This window comes from Coregonus lavaretus (genome assembly GCF_964263955.1).
Source record: "Coregonus lavaretus genome assembly, chromosome: 18".
In the NCBI taxonomy this organism is placed as follows: Eukaryota; Metazoa; Chordata; class Actinopteri; order Salmoniformes; family Salmonidae; genus Coregonus; species Coregonus lavaretus.
The window spans coordinates 13,642,839-13,670,586 of NC_140005.1; the positions used below are offsets into that span (position 1 = coordinate 13,642,839).

Here is a 27,748-nt window from a genome sequence, read left to right on the forward strand (position 1 = left end):
AACTAGTCAACTTGAATTACCCCTGTAAGGTTAGCAAAACAAAGTTATTATTTCACATTAAAAGCAGTGACCTGGGAGTTGAGGGGAATTAGCTTATAGGGAAGGGGTGGTGGGGGGAAGGTGTTTGTTGAAACACCAAATGACCCCTAACCCTTGACCCCTTACCTTTGAACACGTGTCAGCCAGCAGATCAGTCTTCCTTCCTCCTATTGCCTGCCTGGTCTGTCAATTACTCAGGATGACCAATAAGCTACGAGGGGAGGAAACTGAAGCGCCATTTACATGGTAGTTTCTCCCATAAAGTGTTTTTTCAAAAGAGAAAATACAATCTAAAAGTAAGTATATTAGATAACAGCTTGTGTGTAGAACATATAATGGCATATAATGCATATAGAAAAGATTGAAAAAGAAGTGTTACTCCCAGTACCAATAATAATAGGGAAATGTATAATGCACCCTTGATTGGCAATCTTTTAAAAGCGTAAATAATTTCCTTTCAACTGGGGAACATGTTTATAACATCAGTAGCCTTAAATTAAGGTTAAAAGCTAAAAACAAATGCTTTGGGTACAGCTTCAATATGCTTATAGTTATCCCCATAACAACCACATACACATAAAGCCCCTCTCACTAGCTAGCATGATTCCCTCTATCTACTCCCTTCATTATTAAGAATTCAGGGGCAGTTTGTTATCATAATTCGTGAGCAATAATATAATGAATGTCTGATCTCATTGGCTTTAAACCTAACCAGTTTAGGTAGTGCTACAACAAGTGAATATATTTTAGGGAATATATAAGGCTTCTACAGAGGCCTGTTCAAAACTCTCACCACTTCCCGTCTCCCTCATACTGACAAGCTGGAGGGGGGAGACAAAGAGCGAGGGATAGAGTGATGACAGGAGTAAGAGAAAGATGGAGTGAGAGCGATGAGAGAGTAGTAAAAGGAGTAAGATAATCAAAGTGTGCAGTGCACCTTGGGGAAGAGGTGCCAAACTCAGAAAGCCAAGGCAGGGGTCCTCCATGCTTAGAGTGAGGTGTGCAGGGTTCCATAATAACCTATTCTGATTCTTTAGACCCACACAGACAAGAGTATATACCATACATACACCCACAACTTTAGGACCAGACTTTCCAACACAATGCCTCTAGAACAGTCTAAAGGGGGTACAAGGGGTAGGGTGGTAGAGGTATTAGGGAATAGGGGTGGAGGTAGAACCAGGCCTCCCAACACCTCTAGAACAGTCTAAACGTGTTTACTAGGGAGTAGGGTGGTAGAGGTATTAGGGGATGGGGTGGAGGTAGGACCCGTGGGGCAAAAAAAAAATTAGTTTGACACCCCTGATTTACAGTATAACATTCCAATAAGCTCTACTTGCACCTTGACAAACTCCCAAACGTAATGTTTTCATACTCTACTATAGGCCTCATCCCCATGTGCACTCTCTCTTTCTCACTGTCACGTATACATACAAACACCTTTCCCTCCCTCTCCTCCTCAGTCTCCCCCCCCCCCCCCCCCCACCCACTAGTTGTCCTCCACCACCTCTGTCTTGATGTCACTGCCTGTCCCACCCAGGGCCAATCCTCCCCCCGCCTGCGTTGCCAGGGCGAGGATGCTATGATTGACCGCCGCCATCTCCACAGCGAGAGCGATGGGGTCCTGGTGCTCCAGGGCATTGCTGTGATTGGTGGAGGAGTCGTCCTGGAGGGAGGGGGGGGAGGGGACAGACCAGGACACACCTGTCAGTCTGGAACCTTCCATCCCTGCCCCCTGAGCGAGACCCGCTCCCGAGAGCAAGGAGCGGCAAATCAGAGAGCTGGCCCTCTGGGCGGCCAAGCCCCCCCTGCCCGAGCCAGGCCAAGCCGCCAGCCAACTGGGCAGCAGGGTGGGCACCTGCAACCGCAAGAGGGGGAGGAGTCATGGGTCATGTTTACACATCTGTGGTCTTCAACCCTGAGACAGACAACTGTGTGGCGCATTTACTAAGCAAAACCACGGGCCGCATTAAATCAGTTCACAGACCACATTTGGCCCGCGGGCACTGAGTTTGAGACCCCTGACCTACACTGACCTGAAAGACATGGAGAGCTAAAGCAAAGTCTACCAGGTTGCTTTCCACTGTCCTGTGTTTTCAGATCGAGAATCTGCTTTAGACTATTGAGATGCACCCTTGTTCGGTTACGGAAGCCAACTGGTTAGCATGGTCAAACGCATGCAAACAAATTATAAGAATTAGTTTTCCCCCACTTGCTGGTTAGCTACCCGTCTAACAGATTTGGTATAGAGAAAAAGTTCTGTACCAAACATGGAGTACAGTATGAATATGTAACCCATAACGTAATCCAATACGATAGGAGTTCTCCTAACATTATACAGTCCATACAGTACCTGTGTGGGAGAGGACAGGTCTAGTCGGCTGATACTGAAAGGTCTGGTCCCAACTCTCTTCTCAAACAGAGGGACCTCACAGCCCTGTAGGAAAACAAAGAGGCAAGGTGTTAAACCACCCCTATAATGGCACAATGGTCTTGGCTACAATATACAACACAAACTGGGAGAGACCATTTCAATTTCTCAGGGGTGATCCACCCCTAAAAAGGTAGATTGGTCTTGGCTGTCAGATACAACACAAAGTGCATGGGTTCTGGACCATTCCACTTTCTTACGGGTGGTTACCTGGTCAGGGAAGTCATTCCCGTCGATTTCATCGCTGTTGGAGTGTCCTCCAGGGCTCTGGACTTTGATCCCATGGTTCTCCAGGATTGCTGCTTCTTCGGGAAAAAACAGACCTCGCCATAACATATCTGAGCTCACATGCACGCACACACAGACACACACCCCGAGGGGGTCGTAAACGTTACCTATGTTGGCACGTCTCTTGATCTCTTTGCGGCGGTTGGCGAACCAGTTGTAGACCTTCAGAGACGTGACCTTCTCCAGATCAGACAGCTTCTTCCCTGCACACACAAACACATGCACTCACACATACTCAGTCTTGAAAGTGACCTTACTCAATATACAGTGCCTTCAGAAAGTATTCATACCCCTTGACTTTTTACACTTTGTTGTGTTACAGCCTGAATTTTGTGTCTACACACAATACCTCATAATGTCAAAGTGGAATTATGTTTTTAGAAATGTTTATAAATTAATAAAAAATTAAAAGCTGAAATGTCTAGAGTCAGTAAGTATTCAACCCTTTTGTTATGGCAAGCCTAAATAAGTTCAGGACTAAAATTGTGCTTAACAAGTCACATATACTGAACAAAAATATAAACGCAACATTTCAACAATTTTACTGAGTTACAGTTCATATAAGGAAATAAATAAATTAGGCCCTAATCTATGGATTTCACATGACTGGGCAGGGGCGCAGCCATGGGTGGGCCTGGGAGGGACCCACTGGGGAGACAGGCCACACTCACTGGGGAGCCAGGCCCAGCCAATCAGAATGAGTTTTTCCCCACAAAAGGCCTTTATTACAGACAGAAATACTCCTCAGTTTCATCAGCTGTCTGGGTGTATGGTCTCAGACGATCCCGCAACTGAAGAAGCCGGATGTGGAGGTCCTGGGCTGGAGTGGCTACACGTGGTCTGCAGTTGTGAGGCCGGTTGGACGTACTGCCAAATGAACATTACATTCTCTGGAAACAGCTCTGGTAGACATTCCTGCAGTCAGCATGCCAATTGCACGCTCCCTCAAAACTTGAGACATCTGTGGCATTGTGTGACAAAACTGCACATTTTAGAAGTTACCTTTTATTATCGCCAGCACAAGGTGCACCTGTGTAATGATCATGCTGTTTAATCAGCTTCTTGATATGCCACACCTGTCAGGTGGATGGATTATGTTGGCAAAGGAGAAATTCTCACTCACAGGGATGTAAACAAATTTGTGTCCAAAATTTGAGAGAAATAAGGTTTTTGTGCTTATGGAAAAATTCTGGGATCTTTTATTTCAGCTGGTGTTTCTATTTTTGTTCAGTATACTTCAGATGAGTAGGCAACACTCACCAATAAGACATCCATCCTCAACAGCTCCACCTGCAGGCTGTAGGCCAACATTTCTGTTCTGCAGAATGAACGAGTCGTGCGTTCCACCTGGCCACTACATTCAGCAGTGTTTTTGGCACATCACATAACCTATCACCTGCACATTAAGAGTGGAAGCCTTTTCTGTTCACATAGTTGAACTCGTCTTGGGATGGCGCTTTTATGGCAATGTGGGTGCCGTCTATTTTTCCCTTCGTATTTGGGAACCCATTGATGGCAAAGAAACCCCTCTACGTCAACCTGTTGTGCGATGGTGAAAGGAAATTGTATGTTACAGTTCGTTTTGCTGATGATTGCCTCCAAAACATTGGCTCATCGAGGGCTGTGAGATGCCGATCTTCAATCTCCCGCTGACGTTTGCTTTTGTCTCTGAGAAATGCAGCGTGTGTCAAATCTTCCAACAGAGCAAGATCTCAGTATTTAATAGTATTTCAACAATATTCACACGTGCCTCGAATTTAATGACTGTAGACCTACTTTATATGGATTATTATCGTAACAAATGCACTGATGTGGTCAAATTATATATAGCCTGTCAAGATGTGTTACATGAATTCACAATGAAATCGAGAATGATTTAATTATTACTCTCAATTCTTTTCAACATATGTTTTCCCCATTCTACGTTTGACAAGCAGTTCCCTTATTCCACCACTTGGCACTGTGCGTACTCATGGTATTGGCTGTGCGTAAATTTACGCACACTCTCGAGCAAACAATCATATTGATAAATCTCACACTTTTCATGGAAATGATCCCACGCATGGTTTACGCACAGATTTGTGCCTACGCATGATTGATAAATGAGCCCCCTGGTGTGCAAAGCTCTTAGAGACTTACCCAGAAATATTCACAGCTGTAATCGCTGCCAAAGGTGATTCTAACATGTATTGACTCAGGGGGTTGAATACTTATCAAGATAGTGTTTTATTGTCCATTAATAAAAAAATTACATTAAATGTGAGTATTTTGTGTAGATCGTTGACACAATATTACAATTAAATCCATTTGAATCTTACTTTGTAACAATTTTTTTGGGGAAAAGTCAAGCGGTGTGAATACTTTCTGAAGGCACTGTAAGTACCGCTTTCCTCCTGCTGGTTCTCACCTGGCTTCTGGATGACAGCGTTGCAGGCGTTAGCGATCTCCTCTCTTTTAGCTTCATCAGGGTACTGGTTCTTATTGAAGTAACTGGAAGAGAAAACACAAATAACCACAACATTATTTATTAGGCAACATTCACTTTCTTCCAAAGGTAACGAATGCTCCTTTCCCCACTCACACCCGTTATCAAGCACAACAACAACAACTCATCACATCTGCCTCCCTTACACCCTTTCCCTCCTCAACTATTTCCCCATCACCACTCTTTCTCTCTCTCTCTCTCTCGCTCTCTCTCTCTCCTCCTCACCTCTCCATCACAGACAGACATTCTTTCCTCCAGGTAAAGCGACTGCCTCGGCGCAGACGGAAGCTCCCGGGGGTGGAGCATATAGGGGGCGGAGTCTGCCGCAACTCCACCACGTCCTCCAGAGCCATGGGGGCGGGTTGCATCATCAGAGTTGCACCTGGAGACACAACCATGATGTAACCATGGAAATACAACCATGATGTAACCATGGAAATACAACCATGATGTAACTAGCCATGGGTGTATTTAGTGAGGTGAAACGTTCAGAATGTTTGAAATCTACTATTTGGAAAATGCTGTCATTTTCATTGTTGATGAGTCCATTTATGATGATTCAGCACCCTATTGTTTAGAAGAACAATAACTTTATAGAGTGTTATATTGGCTGTGTGGCGACTATAAACGAAGAACCTGGACTGTGGACAGTAATTCACAGTCAACCCCCTCTGAAGCCTCATCAAATGTAGTGTGTGTGTGTGAATGTGTGTGAATGTGTGTGTGTGTGTGTGTGAGTGTGTGTGTGTTTGTGTGTGTGAGTGAATGTGTGTGTGTGTGAATGTGTGTGTGTGTGTGAATGTGTGTGAGTGTGTGTGTGTGTGTGTTTGTGTGTGTGAGTGAATGTGTGTGAATGTGTGTGTGTGTGAATGTGTGTGAGTGTGAATGTGTGTGTGTGTGTGTGTGTGTGTGTGTGTGTGTGTGTGAGTGTGTGTGTGTGCCCGGACAGTAATATGGACTCGTTTATGTAGTGAGTGTTGGTGGCATGGCTCCACAGCAAGAGCATTAACCTAATGAACAAGTAATGCTGATGGATGGCTGTGACACACACACCGCCAGGGAAAGGTGGGTTGGGAATGTGATTGTTTACATATATGTAACTCATGTAATGATCTATGGATGTTCTTGCTTGAGACTAGAACCTACATGTATAATTTTTCTGACTGCAAATCTATGACTCACATCTATGCATGTTTTTTTATTGTAACTAAAATAATAACTACAATAATATGTTATCCATCTTGATAGAGACAGTCAACACAGATCAGCAGGTTTCAAATCGGGACCTCGAGTTCCCCACCACTGTCGTTTCACCCCCTCCAACCAGGGACTGATTCAGACCTTTAAGTGGACTATTGGGCCAATCAATGGCATGGATCAATCAATCAATCAATGACTTGGGAGAAAGAAGAACAACCTGCAGTACAGCAGAGCTGGAGGCCCAGATGTGAATAGCTCTGCTGTATGTAGCACTGTACACACTTACAGTAATAGTCTATAGGTGCTGTGACATACACAGTCCACCAGGGCGCGCCACTACACCCTCCCCTCCACACAGACAGAGAGGTGAGGCCGGTGTGATTTCACAAGTTTGCTTTTTATTAAAAATCTGTTTTTCACCATGGTCATATACAGTCAGAAACCAGTACTCTTTAAGGTATAGGTATAGTCATCATAATAACGTATTAATGAGGTTTATACAGCGCTTAAAGCACTTTACATTTCTACTCAATTGTAGTAGCAACATCATAGCTATACAACTACAAGTACTCCTACTCATAAACACCAGCCACTAATGAGCATTTTAATATTTGTGGTTGTGATAGCTTATTGGCTGCTGCACCCAGAGGGAAGGGAGGGACACAGGAAATGGGAAGTGACACATTTGGACACAGGATGGAGTTAGACACACAATGGGGTTGTGGGGGCAGAAACAGGTTGTAGGGGAGTTCGAAAGGTGCTGTAACAGCTCAAGGATTTGGGCAGGACAAATACTGACTGGAACATTTTGGGGGAAGGACTTCAATACTGCATGGTGCGTGTCTGCGGAGTAGCTATGCCTATTGAAACAGAGGGGGCGCAAGAGGGCATATGGGTAGTGTAGTCACATGTAGTGACTACAAACAAAGACAGATGTGGAATTAGTGCCCCCTAGAAAAGTGCATTACATTGGGCCAAAGTAACAGTTTAGGGATACATAGGGAGGATTTGGATGGGCCATCATTACTTTCCAGCCCTATAATGCCAAGAAATAGTTAATGGACTCACCCATCAGTTCTCATTGTATAACCCGTTCTGCCCTCTCTAGTTTGGGCAGAGTCAGAAAGAGTCCTCTAATAGTGGATGGAACGGGTGGAACAACTGAAGAGGGACTGGACAGAAGGGGGAAGGCTGGAGGTGGGGGGGCTGAGGAGGGGCTGGAGGTGGGGGGCGTGGTGGGACTGGGCGGGGGGCTGGGCATGGGGGTGATGGTGGTGGGCATTACCAGGGGTGGTCTTCTCCAGCTGGTACCAGCGATAGAAGGCCCTCTTCTTCTGTTCGCTGAGGTCAGAGCCCTGCTGCAGCAGCCAGTGGGAGATACGACTCTGACTGATACCTGGAGGGAGGCGGGAGGAAGAGAGGGAGACAGAGAGAAAGAGAGACAGACAGAGAGAGAGGATGGACCAGGGGGAGGGAAAGAAAGAAAGAGCACAGAATGCAAGATTCATTAAGTAGCCAATGCATATACAGTGGATGAAGTACTTGCTATTTGTCATTCAAGCCACACTAACACTCATAGAAATCATGATGACGATTCTGTGTTTAGTGTACACCAAAGTGAGCACAGTTCCACTCCAACTGAGTGTAGTGTGCTGTATTAGCCACTAGGGAGCATACTGACCTGTGACCTGAGCCACCACAGCCTGAGAGATGCGCCTGTTCCCCAGGAACGCCTTGATCTCCTCCTTGATTATGGCACTGTCCCTTCTGGAGGGAGAGAGAGGGAGAGAGAGAACGAGTGAGAGAGGAAAAATACAAAAGAAAGACAACATTGTTCCCTTTGCTAGGAAGCTAGAGAGAGGATGGTGCAAGGAACAGAGAGAAAGGTGACTAGTGTGGAAATGAGAGAGATGACTGTGGAAATAGGGAGAGAAAGGGAAAGGAAGTGAGAGAGATGACTGTGGAAATAGGGAGAGAAAGGGAGAGGAAATGAGAGAGATGACTGTGGAAATAGGGAGAGAAAGGGAAAGGAAGTGAGAGAGATGACTGTGGAAATAGGGAGAGAAAGGGAGAGGAAGTGAGAGAGATGACTGTGGAAATAGGGAGAGAAAGGGAGAGGAAATTAGAAAATGAAGATAAGCCATGAAGAGCGGGAGACCGGAAAGTACAATTGAGTTGGATAGGAAGGAAAGACTGAATAAAAAAAAGGAAATACAGTGCATTCGGAAAGTATTCAGACCCCTTGACTTTCCCACATTTTGTTACGTTACAGCCTTATTCTAAAATTGATTAAATTGGATGTTTTCTCATCAATCTACACACAATACCCCATAATGACAAAGCGAAAAACAGGTTTTTAGAATGTTGCAAATGTATTACAAAAGTAAAAACTTAAATATCACATTTACATAAGTATTCAGACCCTTTCCTATGAGACTCGAAATTGAGCTCAGGTGCATCCTGTTTCCATTTATTATCCTTGAGATGTTTCTACAACTTAATAGGAGTCTACCTGTGGTAAATTCAATTGATTGGACATGATTTGGAAAGGCACACACCTGTCTATATAAGGTCCCACAGTTTACAGTGTATGTCAGAGCAGAAACCAAGCCATGAGGTAGAAGGAATTGTCCATAGAGCTCCGAGACAGGATTGTGTGGCGGCACAGATCTGGGGAAGGGTACCAAAACATTTCTGCAGCATTCAAGGTCCCCAAGAACACAGTGGCCTCGATCATTCTTAAAATGGGAAAAAGTTTGGAACCACCAAAACTCTTCCTAGAGCTGGCCGCCTGGCCAAACTGAGCAATCAGGGTAGAAGGGCCTTGCTCAGGGAGGTGACCAAGAATCCGGTGGTCACTCTGACAGAACTCCATAGTTCCTCTGTGGAGATGGGAGAACCTTCCAGAAGGACAACCATCTTTACAGCACTCCACATCTTCGTTCATCAGACCAGAGAATCTTGTTTCTCATGGTCTGAGAGTTTTTAGGTGCCTTTAGGCAAACTCCAAGCGGGCATCATGTGCCTTTTACTGAGGAGTGGCTTCCGTCTGGCCACTCTACCATAAAGGCCTGATTGGTGGAGTGTTGCAGAGATGGTTGTCCTTCTGGAAGGTTCTCCCATCTCCACAGAGGAACTCTAGAGTCTTGGTGGTTCCAAACTTCTTCCATTTAAGAATGATGGAGGCCACTGTTCTTGGGGACCTTCAATGCTGCAGAAATGTTTTGGTACCCTTCCCCAAATCTGTGCCTCGACACAATCCTGTCTCAAAGCTCTATGGACAATTCCTTCGACCTCAATTCCTTGGTTTTTGCTCTGACATGCACTGTCAACTGTGGGTCCTTATATAGACAGGGGTGTGCCTTTCCAAATCACGTCCAATAAATTGAATTTACCACAGGTGGACACCAATCAAATTGTAGAAACATCTCAAGGATGATCAACGGAAACAGGATGCACCTGAGCTCAGTTTTATAAATTTGCTAACATTTCTATAAACCTGTTTTCGCTTTGTCATTATGGGGTATTGTGTGTAGATTCCTGAGGATTTATTATTTTGAAATACATTTTAGAATAAGGCTGTAACGTAACAAAATGTGGAAAAGGTCAAGGGGTCTGAATACTTTCCGAAAGGCACTGTACCACATTACGTCTTACTAGTAATACCTTTATTGTTTTAGAAACATTACAAAGCATGCTTAACTGTTTTTTTGTTGGTGTAATTTTAGCGGGGAAAAAATATTTTGCTGGTAAAGAAAATCTGAGTGGCTGCCACAGTGGTTGGCGGACCAAAAAGTTAATTTTAGGCCCTGTTTGGGATGCTCTGGATCGACATGTATGAGAGTGTGTTCCAGTTCCCGCCAATATCCAGCAACTTTGCACAGCCATTGAAGAGGAGTGGGACAACATTCCACAGGCCACAATCAACAGCCTAATCAACTCTATGCGAAGGAGATGTCTCGCGCTGCATGAGGCAAATTATGGTCACACCAAACACTGACTGGTTTTCTGATTCACGCCCCTACCTTTTTTTTTAGGTATCTGTGGCCAACAGATGCATATCTGTATTCCAAGTCATGTGAAATCCATAGATTAGGGCCTAATTAATTAATTTAAATTGACTGATTTTATTATATGAACTGTAACTCAGTAAAATCTTTGAAATTGTTGCGTTTATATTTTTGTTCAGTATAGTTTCAGTTTGATAAACACATTTCTATTTCATTTTTATATTATTTAGTTTCAGTTTTAGTATTATGGACATAAAGTAGCCTATGCGTGGGAGGCTAGGAGCCATTTAGGTGTTGTAGGCCTATAGTTTTTTTGTGATGTGGGGGGCACTAATACATAAGGTGATGGGCCAGGACCATAGACTTGGAAAGACATAACATCTTTGTATCGGTGTCATGATGGTGTCTGTGAGAGCATGGGCAGCCCCATTGAGGCCCTCTCCATCTGAAATAGACAATTTTCTTCTTTACAAGTAAAATGTATTGGCTGGTCCCTCCTGATGACCCGGCTGTCACAACTCCAACCCGGTCATCAGGAGGGATCAGCCAATGAAGCTGGAAGTCCCGCCGAGTTTACAAAATAAAAATGGTGAAAGTCCTCAATGGCGCTGCCCATGCTAACATTGGCTTTTGGCCACTTGAGGACTCCACACAACTCCATGGCCAGGACATAGGTTTGGTTAGGTTTAAATTATAAAATCAATCCTAATGTGACTTGGATTTAAAGGTTAGACTGGTGCAAGAAATATGGTGGAAGGAAACTCTCTTGCCCATGTTTACACCAATCCAATGCATTTTTTTACTTTAGTAGTAGATGTAAGAATAATCAAGTACCTTTACCTGATGGAAAGAGAGGAAAAAACAACAAATGAAGTCATGGCACATTTGACATGTTATGTTTATGTAATATTAAACATGTATCACTGACTATCACTGGTTAATAAAAACAGCTGCAACAACAGCAAAAACACAAGCAATACAACACTTCTTCACAAATCTATCAGTTCGCAGCCAGCTTGTGTGTGTTTCTGTTCAACCAAACAATATTCTGGTTCATCTTCTAGAAGACTGTGTTCCAGAGAGTTGGTTGTTCGGTTTCTCAAGACTGATGGCAGTTGTCCACACACAGAGAATATTCTTTCCACGAACACTTGGGATGCAGGGGCAGATACCAGATCCAGTGCCACAGGGCACAGCTTTTGATAACCAGCCCTCCTTGCCTGCCAGAACTGGAGAAGTGACTATATAAACATGTCCACCTTTACCTCTTCCAGGTATTTCGGCAGCTCACATGGGGCATGTCATTCTCTGCCAGTCTGACCCTCCGGCTGGACAGTGACCTCAGACACAATCTTCGATGAGAGGAAGCTATATTTCTGAAGCACTGCCCTAGGAAGCTCTTTGCTACCTTCTCCTCCCTGCAGAATCCTCCTCCTCCCCCTCCCTCCTCCCTCTCTGTGGATGACTTCGTCAACCATTTTGAAAAGGAGGTTGACGACATCCGATCCTCATTTTTTAAGTCAAATGACACCGCTGGTCCTGCTCACACTGCCCTAACCTATGCTTTGACTTCTTTCTCCCCTCTCTCTCCAGATGAAATCTTGCGACTTGTGACGGCCAGCCGCCCAACAACCTGCCCGCTTGACCCTATCCCCTCCTCTTTTCTCCAGACCATTTCCGGAGACCTTCTCCCTTACCTCACCTCGCTCATCAACTCATCCTTGACCACTGGCTATGTCCCTTCCGTCTTCAAGAGAGCGAGAGTTGCACCCCTTCTCAAAAAACCTACACTCGATCCCTCCGATGTCAACAACTACAGACCAGTATCCCTTCTTTCTTTTCTCTCCAAAACTCTTGAGCGTGCCGTCTTTAGCCAACTCTCTTGCTATCTCTCTCAGAATGACCTTCTTGATCCAAACCAGTCAGGTTTCAAGACTGGTCATTCAACTGAGACTGCTCTTCTCTGTGTCACGGAGGCTCTCCGCACTGCTAAAGCTAACTCTCTCTCCTCTGCTCTCATCCTTCTAGACCTATCTGCTGCCTTTGATACTGTGAACCATCAGATCCTCCTCTCCCCCTCTCCGAGTTGGGCATCTCCGGCGCGACTCACTCTTGGATTGCGTCCTACCTCACAGGTCGCTCCTACCAGGTGGCGTGGCGAGAATCTGTCTCCACACCACGTGCTCTCACCACTGGTGTCCCCCAGGGCTCAGTTCTAGGCCCTCTCCTATTCTCTCTATACACCAAGTCACTTGGCTCTGTCATATCCTCACATGGTCTCTCCTATCATTGCTACGCAGACGACACACAATTAATCTTCTCCTTTCCCCTTTCTGATAACCAGGTGGCGAATCACATCTCTGCATGTCTGGCAGACATATCAGTGTGGATGAAGGATCACCACCTCAAGATGAACCTCGGCAAGACGGAGCTGCTCTTCCTCCCGGGGAAGGACTGCCCGCTCCATGATCTCGCCATCACGGTTGACAACTCCGTTGTGTCCTCCTCCCAGAGTGCAAAGAACCTTGGCGTGACCCTGAACAACACCCTGTCGTTCTCCGCTAACATCAAAGCGGTGACCCGATCCTGTAGGTTCATGCTCTACAACATTCACAGAGTACGACCCTACCTTACACAGGAAGCGGCACAGGTCCTAATCCAGGCACTTGTCATCTCCCGTCTGGATTACTGCAACTCGCTGTTGGCTGGGCTCCCTGCCTGTGCCATTAAACCCCTACAACTCATCCAGAACGCTGCAGCCTGTCTGGTGTTCAACCTTCCCAAGTTCTCTCACGTCACCCCGCTCCTCCGCACACTCCACTGGCTTCCAGTTGAAGTCCGCATTTGCTACAAGACCATGGTGCTTGCCTACGGAGCTGTGAGGGGAACGGCACCTCCGTACCTTCAGGCTCTGATCAGTCCCTACACCCAAACGAGGGCATTGCGTTCATCCACCTCTGGCCTGCTGGCCCCCCTACCTCTGCGGAAGCACAGTTCCCGCTCAGCCCAGTCAGAACTGTTCGCTGCTCTGGCACCCCAATGGTGGAACAAGCTCCCTCACGACGCCAGAACAGCGGAGTCACTCACCACCTTCCGGAGACACTTGAAACCCCACCTCTTTAAGGAATACCTGGGATAGGATAAAAGTAATCCTTCTACCCTCCCCCACCACATTTTTTTTTGATATATTGTAAAGTGGTTGTACCACTGGCTATCATAAGGTGAATGCACCAATTTGTAAGTCGCTCTGGATAAGAGTGTCTGCTAAATAACGAAAATGTAAATGAAAATGTAATCGAGATGCTTGCTGGATTCATCGTGTTGGCATCTTCCTGGGGTCTTGCTGCTCCACGGCTGTACCCTCTGATTTGCTGAAGTACAAAATACTCTGCTTGCCTCATCAGTGACTTCATCTCTGTTGAGCAGCTTGCCTCATCAGGCAAGCTGCTCCAGGGGTTGGATCGAAGTTGTCAGTATGCACGCAAAGCGCTCACGCAGTGACTTCAGGAGGACCTGTGGCAACTGTTTTGCAACAGTAGTTGACTGCAAGTGTGCCTCAAGGTTGAGAAGGCACGGAACCACATCAGACAGCGACTGGATGTCAGTTTGAAGTTGGTCGGTGTGGATTGCGAAAGGCTCCAGCAACTTCACAAGCTGTTCTAGCTTGGCTCAGTCACGCTTCGTGTTCGCCTCCGTATTTCTTCCCTGTTAGCTGGTGATAGCTAGTGGCACACAAGCTAGGCCTATTTGAAACGTTGGCATCTGCCCCAATTATTTATGCATAGTCACTTTATCTCTACCCACATGTACATATTACCTCAACTACCTCAACTAGCCGGTGCCCCCGCACATTGACTCTGCAACGGTACCCCCCTGTATATATAGCCTCCCTACTGTCACTTTATTTTACTTCTGCTCTTTTTTCTCTCAACACTTTTTTTGTTGTTGTTTTATTTTTACTTTTTTTGTAAAAAATAAATGCACTGTTGGTTAAGGGCTGTAAGTAAGCATTTCACTGTAATGTCTGCACCTGTTGTATTCGGCGCATGTGACCAATACAATTTGATTTGATTTGATTTGATCTACTGGCAGCATTTACCCGCCAGATTCAGAAGCTCGAAAACCCCATTCGATAAAAAACTAAAACTAAACATAATTTATGGTTTTTATTTTAGTTAGTTTTGCAGTAAAATATAAGTTTCAGTATAGTTTTTCAAATGTTTTTCGTTTTTATTTCAGTTTAATTGTTTTTCCAATTTTAGTTTTTATTTTAGTTTCAGTTTTCGTTTAGTATAATAACCTTGGTGTGTGCCAGCCAGTGTGACAAAGTGCCGCTGTATGTGTGATTGTCAGAGAGGGAATGTAACAAAAGACAGACGGAGCGAGAGAGAGGGGGGGGGGGAGAGAAGGGAAAGAAAGAGTGGGGAGAGAGAGAGAGCAATTCCCATAAATGTGACGTGTCTGTGAAAACACTGGCCCACACACACACACACACAGTCTTTCTTCTGTCTGTCGATACACTGCCTTCTCATTTACATTTATATTGATTCCTCTTCATGGAAAACGTGAGAGAGAATCAGAGGCAGTGCTGAGCTGCCAGAAATCCATTGCCACTTTTCTCTCCCTCCCTTTCATTTCATTTTCATCACTCCATCTAATCAATACTGACTTTATCACTGCGAACAACACACAATACAAAAGAGCAGCGAAAGGGTTGACAGACAGGACGTATGTGTGTGTGTGTGTGTGTGTGTGGGACTGATGTGGTGACTGTGTTTAGACACAGGTGTCACCTAATGCATTACTAAACTCTGGCCTCAAGGTCTAGTTCACTAGAAAACACTAAAAACCCAAAACAAAAATGAGGATTCTTATTAGACACATTCAGGTAGTGTAAAAGGTAGTTTGTTTGGTTACCATTTTGTGCCTATTGATGTGTTCAGAAAAGACTCAGGCTCCTCCTCCTCACCTCAGGAGTTCCTCCACTTTGTCTTCCACGTCTAGTTCCTCCTCGCTGGCCTCAAACCCGTAGCTGCTCCCCATCACGCCGCCACTCACCGCACTAACACTGACAGGAAACCGCGGTGGAGACAACTTCCCGTTCGTCATGGCAACCAGCTCGCCACCGCCACCACCAACCCCATGCCCGTTCTGCGCCACCACTGCCATAGCCACCGGGGCAGATACAACCACCGGAGGGGGCGGAGACATATCATAGTTGTTGCTAGGTGACGGTGACAGGCCACTCCCACTCCCATTCCCCAGGTAACCAGTCTGTGTGGCGGTCGTGGACGTTGATGAGGACGCTGCAACGTTATCGGACGAGGGAGAAGACGTTGTATTAGTGTTGCAATTGGGCGTCGGCCCCTGATAGGCGGGCTGGGGCTGCGTCTGGGGCTGGGGACGGCGTCCGAACTTGTGTCCGTGCTGGTGATCCAGTCTGTCCAGGGTGTCCAGGGCGTGGAGGATCTCTGGCTTGTTCATCCCCGTCCTCCTCAGCCGCTGGAGCAGGTCAATCTGCTCGATGGTGAAACGAGGCTCATCGGTGTACCGAGACATCCTGGAGAGAGAGAGAGAGGAGAGAGGAGAAGGGTTTAGATGGAGTGAGAGAGAGGAGAGTTTAGATAGGATGAATGGAGAAAGGAGGAGAGAGGGAGAAGACAGTGGATGAGACATTCAGGGATTGATGGATGTTGGAGAGATGGGGGCTGTTGCTGTATTGTATATAGCCTGTCCAGAAAACGACTCCCAGACCCTTCCCTTTAGGCACTGCCTGGTATAGATCCAGAAAACGACTCCCAGACCCTTCCCTTAGGCACTGCCTGGTATAGATCCAGAAAACTACTACATAGACATAAGACATGTTTGGACCTAAGCTTTTATTATGCGGGAGACTATGCCAGCTCTAACAAAAGACTACGCTGAGACATGTATGCACTCAGAAACATACATCATACAGCTTACACGCTTTATCTCCTCATCAGCGGCATGCTTAGAGAAGACTGGTTCAGCAGCTGCAGCCCAGATATTAAATGGATTATTCGACCGACCAACACACACAGAGACAGAGACATAGACAGAGAGAGAGAGAGAGATAGAGAGCGAGAGATACGGACAGACATACGGACAGAGATATGGACAGACTTAGATAGAGTGAATGGGGGGAGGAGGGTGAGAGAGATGGAAATAGAAAGAGAGAGAAACCCATCTGTGTGTGAGAGAGAAAGAGCTGACAGAGAACACATGCATGAGAGCGAGAGGGAAGAAAGATTGAGAGGCGGGAGGGAGGGAGGGAGGGAGGGAGGTTAAGAGTGAGTGCGACTTGGGAAAAAGGCCAAGAAAAATGTCCATCCTAAGCAGCCAACCTCCATATTTTCCCTTTCAAGAGGGCGGGGATGAGTCATAGGACAGTGTATAGAATACATACAGTACTGTGCAAACATTCATACACAGCCAGGACACACACACACACACACACACACAGATATGAGACACACACACACGCTGCATGCATTAAAAAGTGCAGTACAGTCCAAACAGGCAGACAGAGACAGACAGGGTCAAAACAGTAGAGGGCACACACAACCATGGACGCACGTGCACAGAAACATGCACACGCACAACACACACAAACAGGCTAGAGTCTAGACCTACTGACTGAAGGCTGGTGGAGAAGGACTAGCCATAGTCTTCATCCATATTACACAGTAGTGACAAAGAGAACTAACCCAAGATAGACTGCAGCCTGTTGTTTCCAGTGGGAGCAAATGAATCATAGTAGGAAGAACAAGCAAGGAGGTGGGCAGAGCCAAGCACGCGCTAGCGAGATCCTATTTGGCGCGTTCTAGCATGTATCCGCATATTTCCGTTAGGGAACGCCTACTCTGAAGTGCGCGTGTGCAATAACTCAATTCGCCCTTGCACTCCTAAACAATGCAATTTTTATAAACTTTCGCAAAGGGTAAAGTCTACTAAACTTAGTCCACTCTGTTCATAATAGATTCTAGTTTCGGGAAAATAAAACTGTATTAAGATCAAAATGTTTTATCTATGAAAAAATTTGCCTAATGTCAGCCAAAATCCATCTCGCTCCATATTCTCCCACTGCCGGCCACTGGGCTTCCTCTCATCACCATATCTGGTAGTAAGTGTTCTATTTGTGCTAATGAGATCTGCATATAACCTATATGTTATGTACAGCCTTATACAATGCACCAACTCCTACCCTACATTTTCTGCTCTAGCCCAGTGCAAACTCGCCTGACTCAACTAAAAATGAACTGGGCTAATCATCAAGGGCTTGACTAGTTGAATCAGGTGAGCCAGCTAGGTGTGGGCAGGAACAAAAAGAAGAAACCATGAGAAACAATTATAGTTAGTCAGTCTGTAATTTACAAACCCTGGGCTGGAGTCAAGCTGCTGCTCCTTAGTTCACTAAAACTGTAGTCCCCTGTAGCTCAGTTGGTAGAGCATGGCGCTTGCAACGCCAGGGTTGTGGGTTCATTTCCCACGGTATGAAAAATGTATGCACTCACTAACTGGAAGTCGCTCTGGATAAGAGCGTCTGCTAAAATGACTAAATATAAAACAAGTTTCTCCACAAATCTTCTTTCCTCTCCCTGACCTTCCTGTCTTCCTCTGGCGCAGAGGCTCTGGGAGGACAGAGGTTTAATACTGCTGAGCAGACTAGCACTGGTCAATTGTCTTTATAGATCTCTACGAGAGAGAGAGAGAGAGAGAGAGAGAGACAGAGACAGAGACAGAGACAGAGACAGAGACAGAGACAGAGACAGAGAGAGAGACAGAGACAGAGACAGAGACAGAGACAGAGACAGAGACAGAGACAGAGACAGAGACAGAGACAGAGAGAGAGAGAGAGACAGAGAGAGACAGAGACAGAGACAGAGACAGAGAGACAGAGAGACAGAGAGACAGAGAGACAGAGACAGAGACAGAGACAGAGACAGAGACAGAGAGACAGAGACAGAGAGACAGAGACAGAGAGACAGAGAGAGACAGAGACAGAGACAGAGACAGAGAGACAGAGAGACAGAGACAGAGACATCTATGCCCTGAGAGCCTCATGGCTTTTAAAGTTTCTGTGTGTCAGATCTGACTCAGCAGAAGAAAAAAAAAACATTAACTCTCACACATGCACTGAGTATGTTTGGGTCTGACTGAGTGACTTATACTACACAAATGGACGCAACTATTAGCATATTACAATTGTGAAACCATAGATGCAGTAAAGAGGTCAATGGAACTCCACCCAAACAATAGAAATAACATGGAAATGCGTGGGGGAAAGATGCCTTTGGGCAAAGATCCCCCATCTACTCATTGCCTCCCTAAATTTAGGCTATTGTTTATATGTGTATTTCACACTATGTTGAGGTAAAACATTGGAGTATAATGCTTGTATTGATGTCAACCCCAATACATGTTCATGTCATCATCACCAATCAACTGCACTGCAGTTAAAAACGACTTGGACTACCACCACAGATTTTGTATGCTAGCATTTAGCAGTCACTTCTTCTAAATCTGAAAAGTAACAACTTCTAAATGTTATGCAGTGAAAACAGCGAAATATATCCAAATCGGACTTTAGTAACCACATTGTCAGCCTGTTACAATACATCAATCATGATGGATTGTTAGATGAGATTTGTTGAATGTGCGCCAATCCGGCGTCCTTCTTCTATCCCCCACGGTCTGCATTCCACTGACCTCTTTGCATCCATTGTACTATGTTTGTGCTGGAAACTGCAATGCCAAGAAAATTATAGTCCTCAGGAGCAAAAGATCTTAGCCTGGTCCCAGATCTGTTTGTGCCATCATTCCAACTCCCTGTCATGTTTGGCATGACAAGGAGTGGAAAGGAGTGAGATGATGGCACGAACAGACTGGTACACAAGCTAAAAGATCTTAGCCTGCAGCTACAAATTTTTCCATGCCTAATAAACCATTCCAAGCTTGTAACCTGTTTAGTTGAATCGTTAGGACCCCTGGAAAAGAGTAGGAGCCAGGACCTCTGTAGCTCAGCTGGTAGAGCACGGCGCTTGTAACGCCAAGGTAGTGGGTTCGATCCCCGGGACCACCCATACACAAAAATGTATGCACGCATGACTGTAAGTCGCTTTGGATAAAAGCGTCTGCTAAATGGCATATTATTATTATTATTATTATTATTATAGGACGATGTATTTAGCCAGATGTGGAAGGTAGCCACTAGCTTCACAGCAAATGGAAAACGTTCCCTGACTCCCTGTGCCTAGAAACCTTTTGCATTACCAGGTACCTGGTGAAAGGTGGATAATGAGGTGTATTCATTATACATCATCTTGCAACGGAAACCGTTTACAGTTTAGGAACCAACGGAAGCAAACAGAACGAAACTGGGATGGACCTACCTGAATTTGTCCAATAGAAACTCTTGTTTTCGTTGCAAAATGTTTTCCGTTTGGAGTAAACTGTTTCTGTTCAAATTGAAAAGGCCAACACTGCTGGTAAATTTGGTGTCTGTCTGTGCTGCTGGTTTTGTATTGCGAACACTGACTGCTAAACTAGTCTTGCAACACAGAGCCTACACAAGGAAATGCAATGGGTAACCCGAGTAATGATATACACATTTGGACTACAGGAAACATGTGCATGCTTAACTAGGGAGACTCAAACATTGACCAGAGTTGGAGTGGTTTACTGTCATCCAAAGACAAGTAATTGGTTTAATCAATGGCAAGCAAACATTTGGTTGACAAGTCAATCTTTAGCTGGTGGTTGTAGTTAAACCAAACTATTTCCCCTGTTAGGGGTGCCTACTTTCAAAAGCTATAGTAAAATGCCTCAAAGTATGTGATGAGAGTGCATAATGTAAAAAATAGAATGTTGTTTTATTTCAAAGAGGAGGGGTGTCAGTTTGGTAAGGTGCCTGTCTAGATTAATGTTAAGTGGGGGCTTTCAACATGGTGACTCAAATGACATAATCACGGTGAATCAACAGTGAAACGAATGCCCATCCATCATATGGCGCGGACGTTCCACTCAATAACAATCGCACGTGCACAATCTAATAACCCAAACCCAGTCCAGACAGTTATGTAATGCAAAAAACATATGTACAGTGGGGGAAAAAAGTATTTAGTCAGCCACCAATTGTGCAAGTTCTCCCACTTAAAAAGATGAGAGAGGCCTGTAATTTTCCTCATAGGTACACGTCAACTATGAGATACAAATTGAGAAAAAAAAATTCAGAAGATCACATTGTAGGATTTTTTATGAATTTATTTGCAAATTATGGTGGAAAATAAGTATTTGGTCACCTACAAACAAGCAAGATTTCTGGCTCTCACAGACCTGTAACTTCTTCTTTAAGAGGCTCCTCTGTCCTCCACTCGTTACCTGTATTAATGGCACCTGTTTGAACTTGTTATCAGTATAAAAGACACCTGTCCACAACCTCAAACAGTCACACTCCAAACTCCACTATGGCCAAGACCAAAGAGCTGTCAAAGGACACCAGAAACAAAATTGTAGACCTGCACCAGGCTGGGAAGACTGAATCTGCAATAGGTAAGCAGCTTGGTTTGAAGAAATCAACTGTGGGAGCAATTATTAGGAAATGGAAGACATACAAGACCACTGATAATCTCCCTCGATCTGGGGCTCCACGCAAGATCTCACCCCGTGGGGTCAAAATGATCACAAGAACGGTGAGCAAAAATCCCAGAACCACACGGGGGGACCTAGTGAATGACCTGCAGAGAGCTGGGACCAAAGTAACAAAGCCTACCATCAGTAACACACTACGCCGCCAGGGACTCAAATCCTGCAGTGCCAGACGTGTCCCCCTGCTTAAGCCAGTACATGTCCAGGCCCATCTGAAGTTTGCTAGAGTGCATTTGGATGATCCAGGAGAGGATTGGGAGAATGTCATATGGTCAGATGAAACCAAAATAGAACTTTTTGGTAAAAACTCAACTCGTCGTGTTTGGAGGACAAAGAATGCTGAGTTGCATCCAAAGAACACCATACCTACTGTGAAGCATGGGGGTGGAAACATCATGCTTTGGGGCTGTTTTTCTGCAAAGGGACCAGGACGACTGATCCATGTAAAGGAAAGAATGAATGGGGCCATGTATCGTGAGATTTTGAGTGAAAACCTCCTTCCATCAGCAAGGGCATTGAAGATGAAACGTGGCTGGGTCTTTCAGCATGACAATGATCCCAAACACACCGCCCGGGCAACGAAGGAGTGGCTTCGTAAGAAGCATTTCAAGGTCCTGGAGTGGCCTAGCCAGTCTCCAGATCTCAACCCCATAGAAAATCTTTGGAGGGAGTTGAAAGTCCGTGTTGCCCAGCGACAGCCCCAAAACATCACTGCACTAGAGGAGATATGCATGGAGGAATGGGCCAAAATACGAGCAACAGTGTGTGAAAACCTTGTGAAGACTTACAGAAAACGTTTGACCTGATACCCAACAAAAGGTATATAACAAAGTATTGAGAAACTTGTTATTGACCAAATACTTATTTTCCACCATAATTTGCAAATAAATTCATTAAAAATCCTACAATGTGATTTTCTGGATTTATTTCTCATTTTGTCTGTCATAGTTGACGTGTACCTATGATGAAAATTACAGGCCTCTCTCATCTTTTTAAGTGGGAGAACTTGCACAATTGGTGGCTGACTAAATACTTTTTTTCCCCACTGTATAACCTGTAGATAAACAGCAAGCTAACGCCCCAGGGGTAAGAGTTGATAACTGTTTGCAAAGTGTTTGGGAATAGGAGGGGTCACGGTCCAGCTCTAGATTACTTAGCCCATCCTTTGCAAATAGCTCTGTTTGACATGATCTATCTAACCAGTTGAGTATGGCATGGCTTGTGTTCACAAACTTCATGTTGCTAGCTAGTGATCTAACCAGTTGAGTATGGCAGCATGGTTGTTCAATGACAACAAGCTACAGGGTACCGTTAATTACTAGCTAGTTAGTTTGCTTGACAAATATATAAGCTAACGTTGTAGCCACAGATGGAACAATGAGACAGATATTTCACCGGATGTATAAAATGTGAAGGAGCCGCTTGGTGTTTCCACTCACTACCAAATATGGTAGTGAGAGGAAGCCTACTGGCCAGCACTGGGAGAAGATGGAACGAGATGGATTTAGGCAGACATTCTGCAAATGCTCTCATCGATGAAACATTTTATCTCAATACAGTTTTCTGTTCCCCAAACTAGAATCTGTTGGACCAAGTATTATAGACTTTACCCTTTGCAAAGGTTTTTTACAAATCGCATTGTTTAGAAGGAGTGCAAAGGCGAATTGAGTTATTGCACACGAGCACTTCACAGAGTAGGCGTTCCCTAACGGAAATATGCGGATGCATGCTAGAACGCGTCATTAGGATATCGCTAGCTCGTGCTTGGCTCTGCCCACCTCCTTGCTTGTTCTGCCCACTATGACTCATTTGGTCTCATTGGAAACGACAGACTGTAGTCTATCTTGGTTTAGTTATACAAATCTTTGTTGTAGCTATGACATGACATCTCGCTAGTTAGCTAGCTAGTAATCTTTACAACCTCTATAGAGCAAGCAGACTTTTCCAACGACTTCATAAAAGCTGAACTGGCATTAGCTATAAAGTACCCACTGACAAACACCACTCTAACAATGGAAATTGGATGACAGTAAACCGCTCCAACTCTGGCCATTAAGAATGGCGCCGGAGAAGATGGCTGCCGTTTTACAGCCCTCTAACCAATTGTACTATTATGTGTGTTTTTCCGCGTTATTTGTAATTTATTTTGTACATAATGTTTCTGCCATCGTCTCTTTAACAAAAAAGAGCTTCTGGATATCAGGACAGCGATTACTCACCTCGTATTGGACGAAGATTTTTTATTCAACGAGGCGGCCACAAAGGATATCCTACAGATACCCGACAAGGCCCAAATCCCTGTCATTCACATGAGGAAGAGACGGAGATATCGTGGACGTAGGTCGGGGTGCCTTGTAAGGATCCGACGGCGAGCGAGTAAACTGCCTCTCCCATCAATCCTATTAGCCAATGTTCAATCATTTGAGAATAAATTGGATGACCAGAGATTACGGTTATCCTACCAACGGGACATTAAAAACTGTAATATCTTATGTTTCACTGAGTCGTGGCTGAACAGCGACATGGACAACATACAGCTAGCGGACTATACGCTACTTCGGCAGGATAGAACGGCTGACTCCGGTAAGGCAAGGGGTGGCAGTCTGTATATTTGTAAACAACAGCTGGTGCACAAAATCAAATACTAAGGAAGTCTCAAGGTTTTGCTCGCCTGAGGTAGAGTATCTTATAATAAGCTGTAGACCACACTATTTACCAAGAGAGTTTTCATCTATATTTTTCATAGCTGTCTATTTACCACCACAAACCAATGCTGGCATTAAGATTGCACTGAATGAGCTGTATAAGGCCATAAATCAACAGGAAAACGCTCATCCAGAGACAGCGCTCCTAGTGGCCGGGGACTTTAATGCAGGGAAACTTAAATCCGTGTTACCTCATTTCTACCAGCATGTTAAATGTGCAACCAGAGGAAAAAAAACTCTAGACCACCTTTACTCCACACACAGAGACGCATACAAAGCTCTCCCTCGCCCTCCATTTGGCAAATCTGACCATAACTCTATCCTCCTGATTCCTGCTTATAAGCAAAAACTAAAGCAGGAAGCACCAGTGACTCGGTTAATAAAAAAGTGGTCAGATGACGCAGATGCTAAGCTACAGGACTGTTTTGCTAGCACAGACTGGAACATGTTCCGGGATTCTTCAGATAGCATTGAGGAGTACACCACATCAGTCACTGGCTTCATCAATAAGTGCATCGATGATGTCGTCCCCACAGTGACCGTACGTACATACCCCAACCAGAAGCCATGGATTACAGGAAACATCCGCACTGAGCTAAAGGGTAGAGCTGCCGCTTTCAAGGAGCGGGACTCTAACCTGGTCGCTTATAAGAAATCCCGCTATGCCCTCCGACAAACCATTAAACAGGCAAAGAGTCAATACAGGACTAAGATTGAATCGTACTACACCGGCTCTGACGCTTGTCGGATGTGGCAGGGCTTGAAAACTATTACAGACTACAAAGGGAAGCACAGCCGCGAGCTGCCCAGTGACACAAGACTTCCAGACGAGCTAAACCACTTCTATGCTCGCTTCGAGGCAAGCAACACTGAAGCATGCATGAGAGCACCAGCTGTTCCGGATGACTATTGGATCACGCTCTCCGTAGACGATGTGAGTAAGACTTTTAAGCAGGTCAACATTCACAAGGCCGCAGGGCCAGACGGATTACCAGGACGTGTACTCCGAGCATGTGCTGACCAACTGGCAAGTGTCTTCACTGACATTTTCAACATGTCCCTGACTGAGTCTGTAATACCAACATGTTTCAAGCAGACCACCATAGTCCCCGTGCCCAAGGACACTAAGATAACCTGCCTAAATGACTACCGACCCGTAGCACTGACGTCTGTAGCCATGAAGTGCTTTGAAAGGCTGCTCATGGCTCACATCAACAGCATTATCCCAGAAACCCTAGACCCACTCCAATTTGCATACCGCCCCAACAGATCCACAGATGATGCAATCTCTATTGCACTCCACACTGCCCTTTCCCACCTGGACAAGAGGAACACCTACGTGAGAATGCTATTCATTGACTACAGCTCAGCATTCAACACCATAGTGCCCTCAAAGCTCATCACTAAGCTAGGGATCCTGGGACTAAACACCTCCCTCTGCAACTGGATCCTGGACTTCCTGACGGGCCGCCCCCAGGTGGTAAGGGTAGGTAACAACACCTCTGCCACACTGATCCTCAACACTGGGGCCCCTCAGGGGTGCGTGCTCAGTCCCCTCCTGTACTCCCTGTTCACCCATGACTGCATGGCCAGGCACGACTCCAACACCATCATTAAGTTTGCCGACGACATAACAGTGGTAGGCCTGATCACCGACAACGATGAGACAGCCTATAGGGAGGAGGTCAGAGACCTGGCCATGTGGTGCCAGGATAACAACCTCTCCCTCAACGTGACCAAGACAAAGGAGATGATTGTGGACTACAGGAAAAAAAAGAGGACTGAGCACGCACCCATTCTCATCGACGGGGCTGTAGTGGAACAGGTTGAGAGCTTCAAGTTCCTTGGTGTCCACATCACCAACAAACTATCATGGTCCAAACACACCAAGACAGTCGTGAAGAGGGCACGACAAAGCCTATTCCCCCTCAGGAGACTGAAAAGATTTGGCATGGGTCCTCAGATCCTCAAAAAATTCTACAGCTGCACCATCGAGAGCATCCTGACTGGTTGCATCACCGCCTGGTATGGCAACTGCTTGGCCTCCGACCGCAAGGCACTACAGAGGGTAGTGTGTACGGCCCAGTACATCACTGGGACCAAGCTTCCTGCCATCCAGGCCTCTATACCAGGTGGTGTCAGAGGAAGGCCCTCAAAATTGTCAAAGACTCCAGCCACCCTAGTCATAGACTGTTCTCTCTGCTACCGCACGGCAAGCGGTACCGGAGTGCCAAGTCTAGGTCCAAAAGACTTCTCAACAGCTTCTACCCCCAAGCCATAAGACTCCTGAACAGCTAATCATGGCTACCCAGACTATTTGCACTGCCCCCCCCCCCCCCCCCCCCCCCACCCACCCCATCTTTTTACACTGCTGTTACTCTGTTAATTATTTAAGCATAGTCACTTTAACTCTACCCACATGTACATATTACTTCAACTACCTCAACTAGCCAGTGCCCTCGCACATTGACTCTGCACCGGTACCACCCTGTATATATAGCCTCCCTACAGTTATTTTATTTTACTTCTGCTTTTTTTTATCAACACTTTTTTGTTGTTTTATTCGACATTTAAAAATAAAAAAAATGCACTGTTGGTTAAGGGCTGTAAGTAAGCATTTCACTGTAATGTCTGCACCTGTTGTATTTGGCGCATGTGGCCAATCATTTGATTTGATTTGATTTACATGTCATCAAAAGATAGAAGGCAGACAGGAGGAGGCAAGACCAGGGGCATATTCATTACGCAAATTATGTTACAAAACGTTTCTTAAACGGAAACAAACAGAACAAAACGGGGATGGACTTACTTGAACTTGTCCAATAGACAAGTTTTGCTCTGTTTGCTTCCGTTTGTTTCTTAAACAGTAAACGGTTTACTTAATGAATATGCACCAGAATATGCACCACCACTCTAGCCAATGAGAAGGCAGATAATGCATGTGAACAACAGGACACAGCGATAGCTAGAGGACTCATCTTTGTAAATTATATGTGACATTATAGCGTCTGTGACAGCCTGGGCAGCGCCATTAAGGCTTAGTCCATGTTCTTCTTCTTCATTGGCTGATTGCTCCTAACTCATAGGAATCCCTACATTTTAGTCATTTAGCAGACGCTCTTATCCAGAGCGATTTACAGTTAGTGAGTGCATACATTTTCATACTGGCCCCCCGTGGGAAACGAACCCAGCGCCATGCTCTACCAACTGAGCTACAAGGGACAATGAGTCCTACCCAGTTGACTACTTTTACATGGTGGAAGTCCTCAATAGCAATGTCCATGACAAAACGGGTTATATCCATGATGAGTCATCTATCTGTCTCTATGACAACAGGCACAATTCCAATATAAAGTCATTTTTTCCCAAATTGCCGAAATACCACGTGCGGCCACTTATATCAGTGCAGTCGTAACAACCTAACCATTACGAAACTTCTATTCGGTCAAATAAGCCTCACGTAGCAAATTAGCAATTAAATGTTTTGTTGACCAAATTAGACACTCATTGACTTCCATAGATAAATTCCTTACTTCGTGGGTTTATTTTCGTGGACAGATTTTGGGCGGAGTAAAACCTCTCGCCCCGCCTCTACCACTGACCAGCAACGCTCATCCAGCTAGCTATTAAAGTTAACTTGCTGACTAGCATTGGGACCAGTGCCAATGAGTGCGGGCGAGCCTGCAGAAATGCTAGTTATGCTAGCAAACTCACTAGCTGCCAGCCTTGCAAGTCTTACCTTGATCTTAGACTCTAGAGCTCCCGTCCACTACAGCATTTAATAAACCGGTGTTTAGTTGGTCCTCGCGACAAGTCCTCTTCTATATCCCTGACACGGAACAGGCACCAGTCGGTTTTCACAATGACAGACGTCCTCTTCTAGTCTGCCTTTTTGATTTCATTTCGTGGCGAGACTGATTTG

General features: G+C 45.3%; 1 protein-coding gene across 1 annotated transcript; it reads right to left on the reverse strand.

Moving 5' to 3' along the window:
* Positions 1-1,528: 1,528 nt before the first annotated feature.
* On the reverse strand, positions 1,529-27,748 carry LOC311145819 (homeobox-containing protein 1-like; the record flags this gene model as incomplete). The annotated part of the gene is made up of 10 exons (XM_084182135.1): positions 27,566-27,748; positions 15,423-16,013; positions 8,125-8,210; positions 7,729-7,839; positions 5,469-5,625; positions 5,166-5,248; positions 2,866-2,961; positions 2,681-2,775; positions 2,393-2,476; positions 1,529-1,897 (listed from the first exon to the last, which is right to left on the reverse strand). The coding sequence occupies exons 2-10, from the start codon at positions 16,010-16,012 to the stop codon at positions 1,529-1,531; spliced, it is 1,671 nt and encodes a 556-aa protein (XP_084038261.1). The 5' UTR covers position 16,013; positions 27,566-27,748.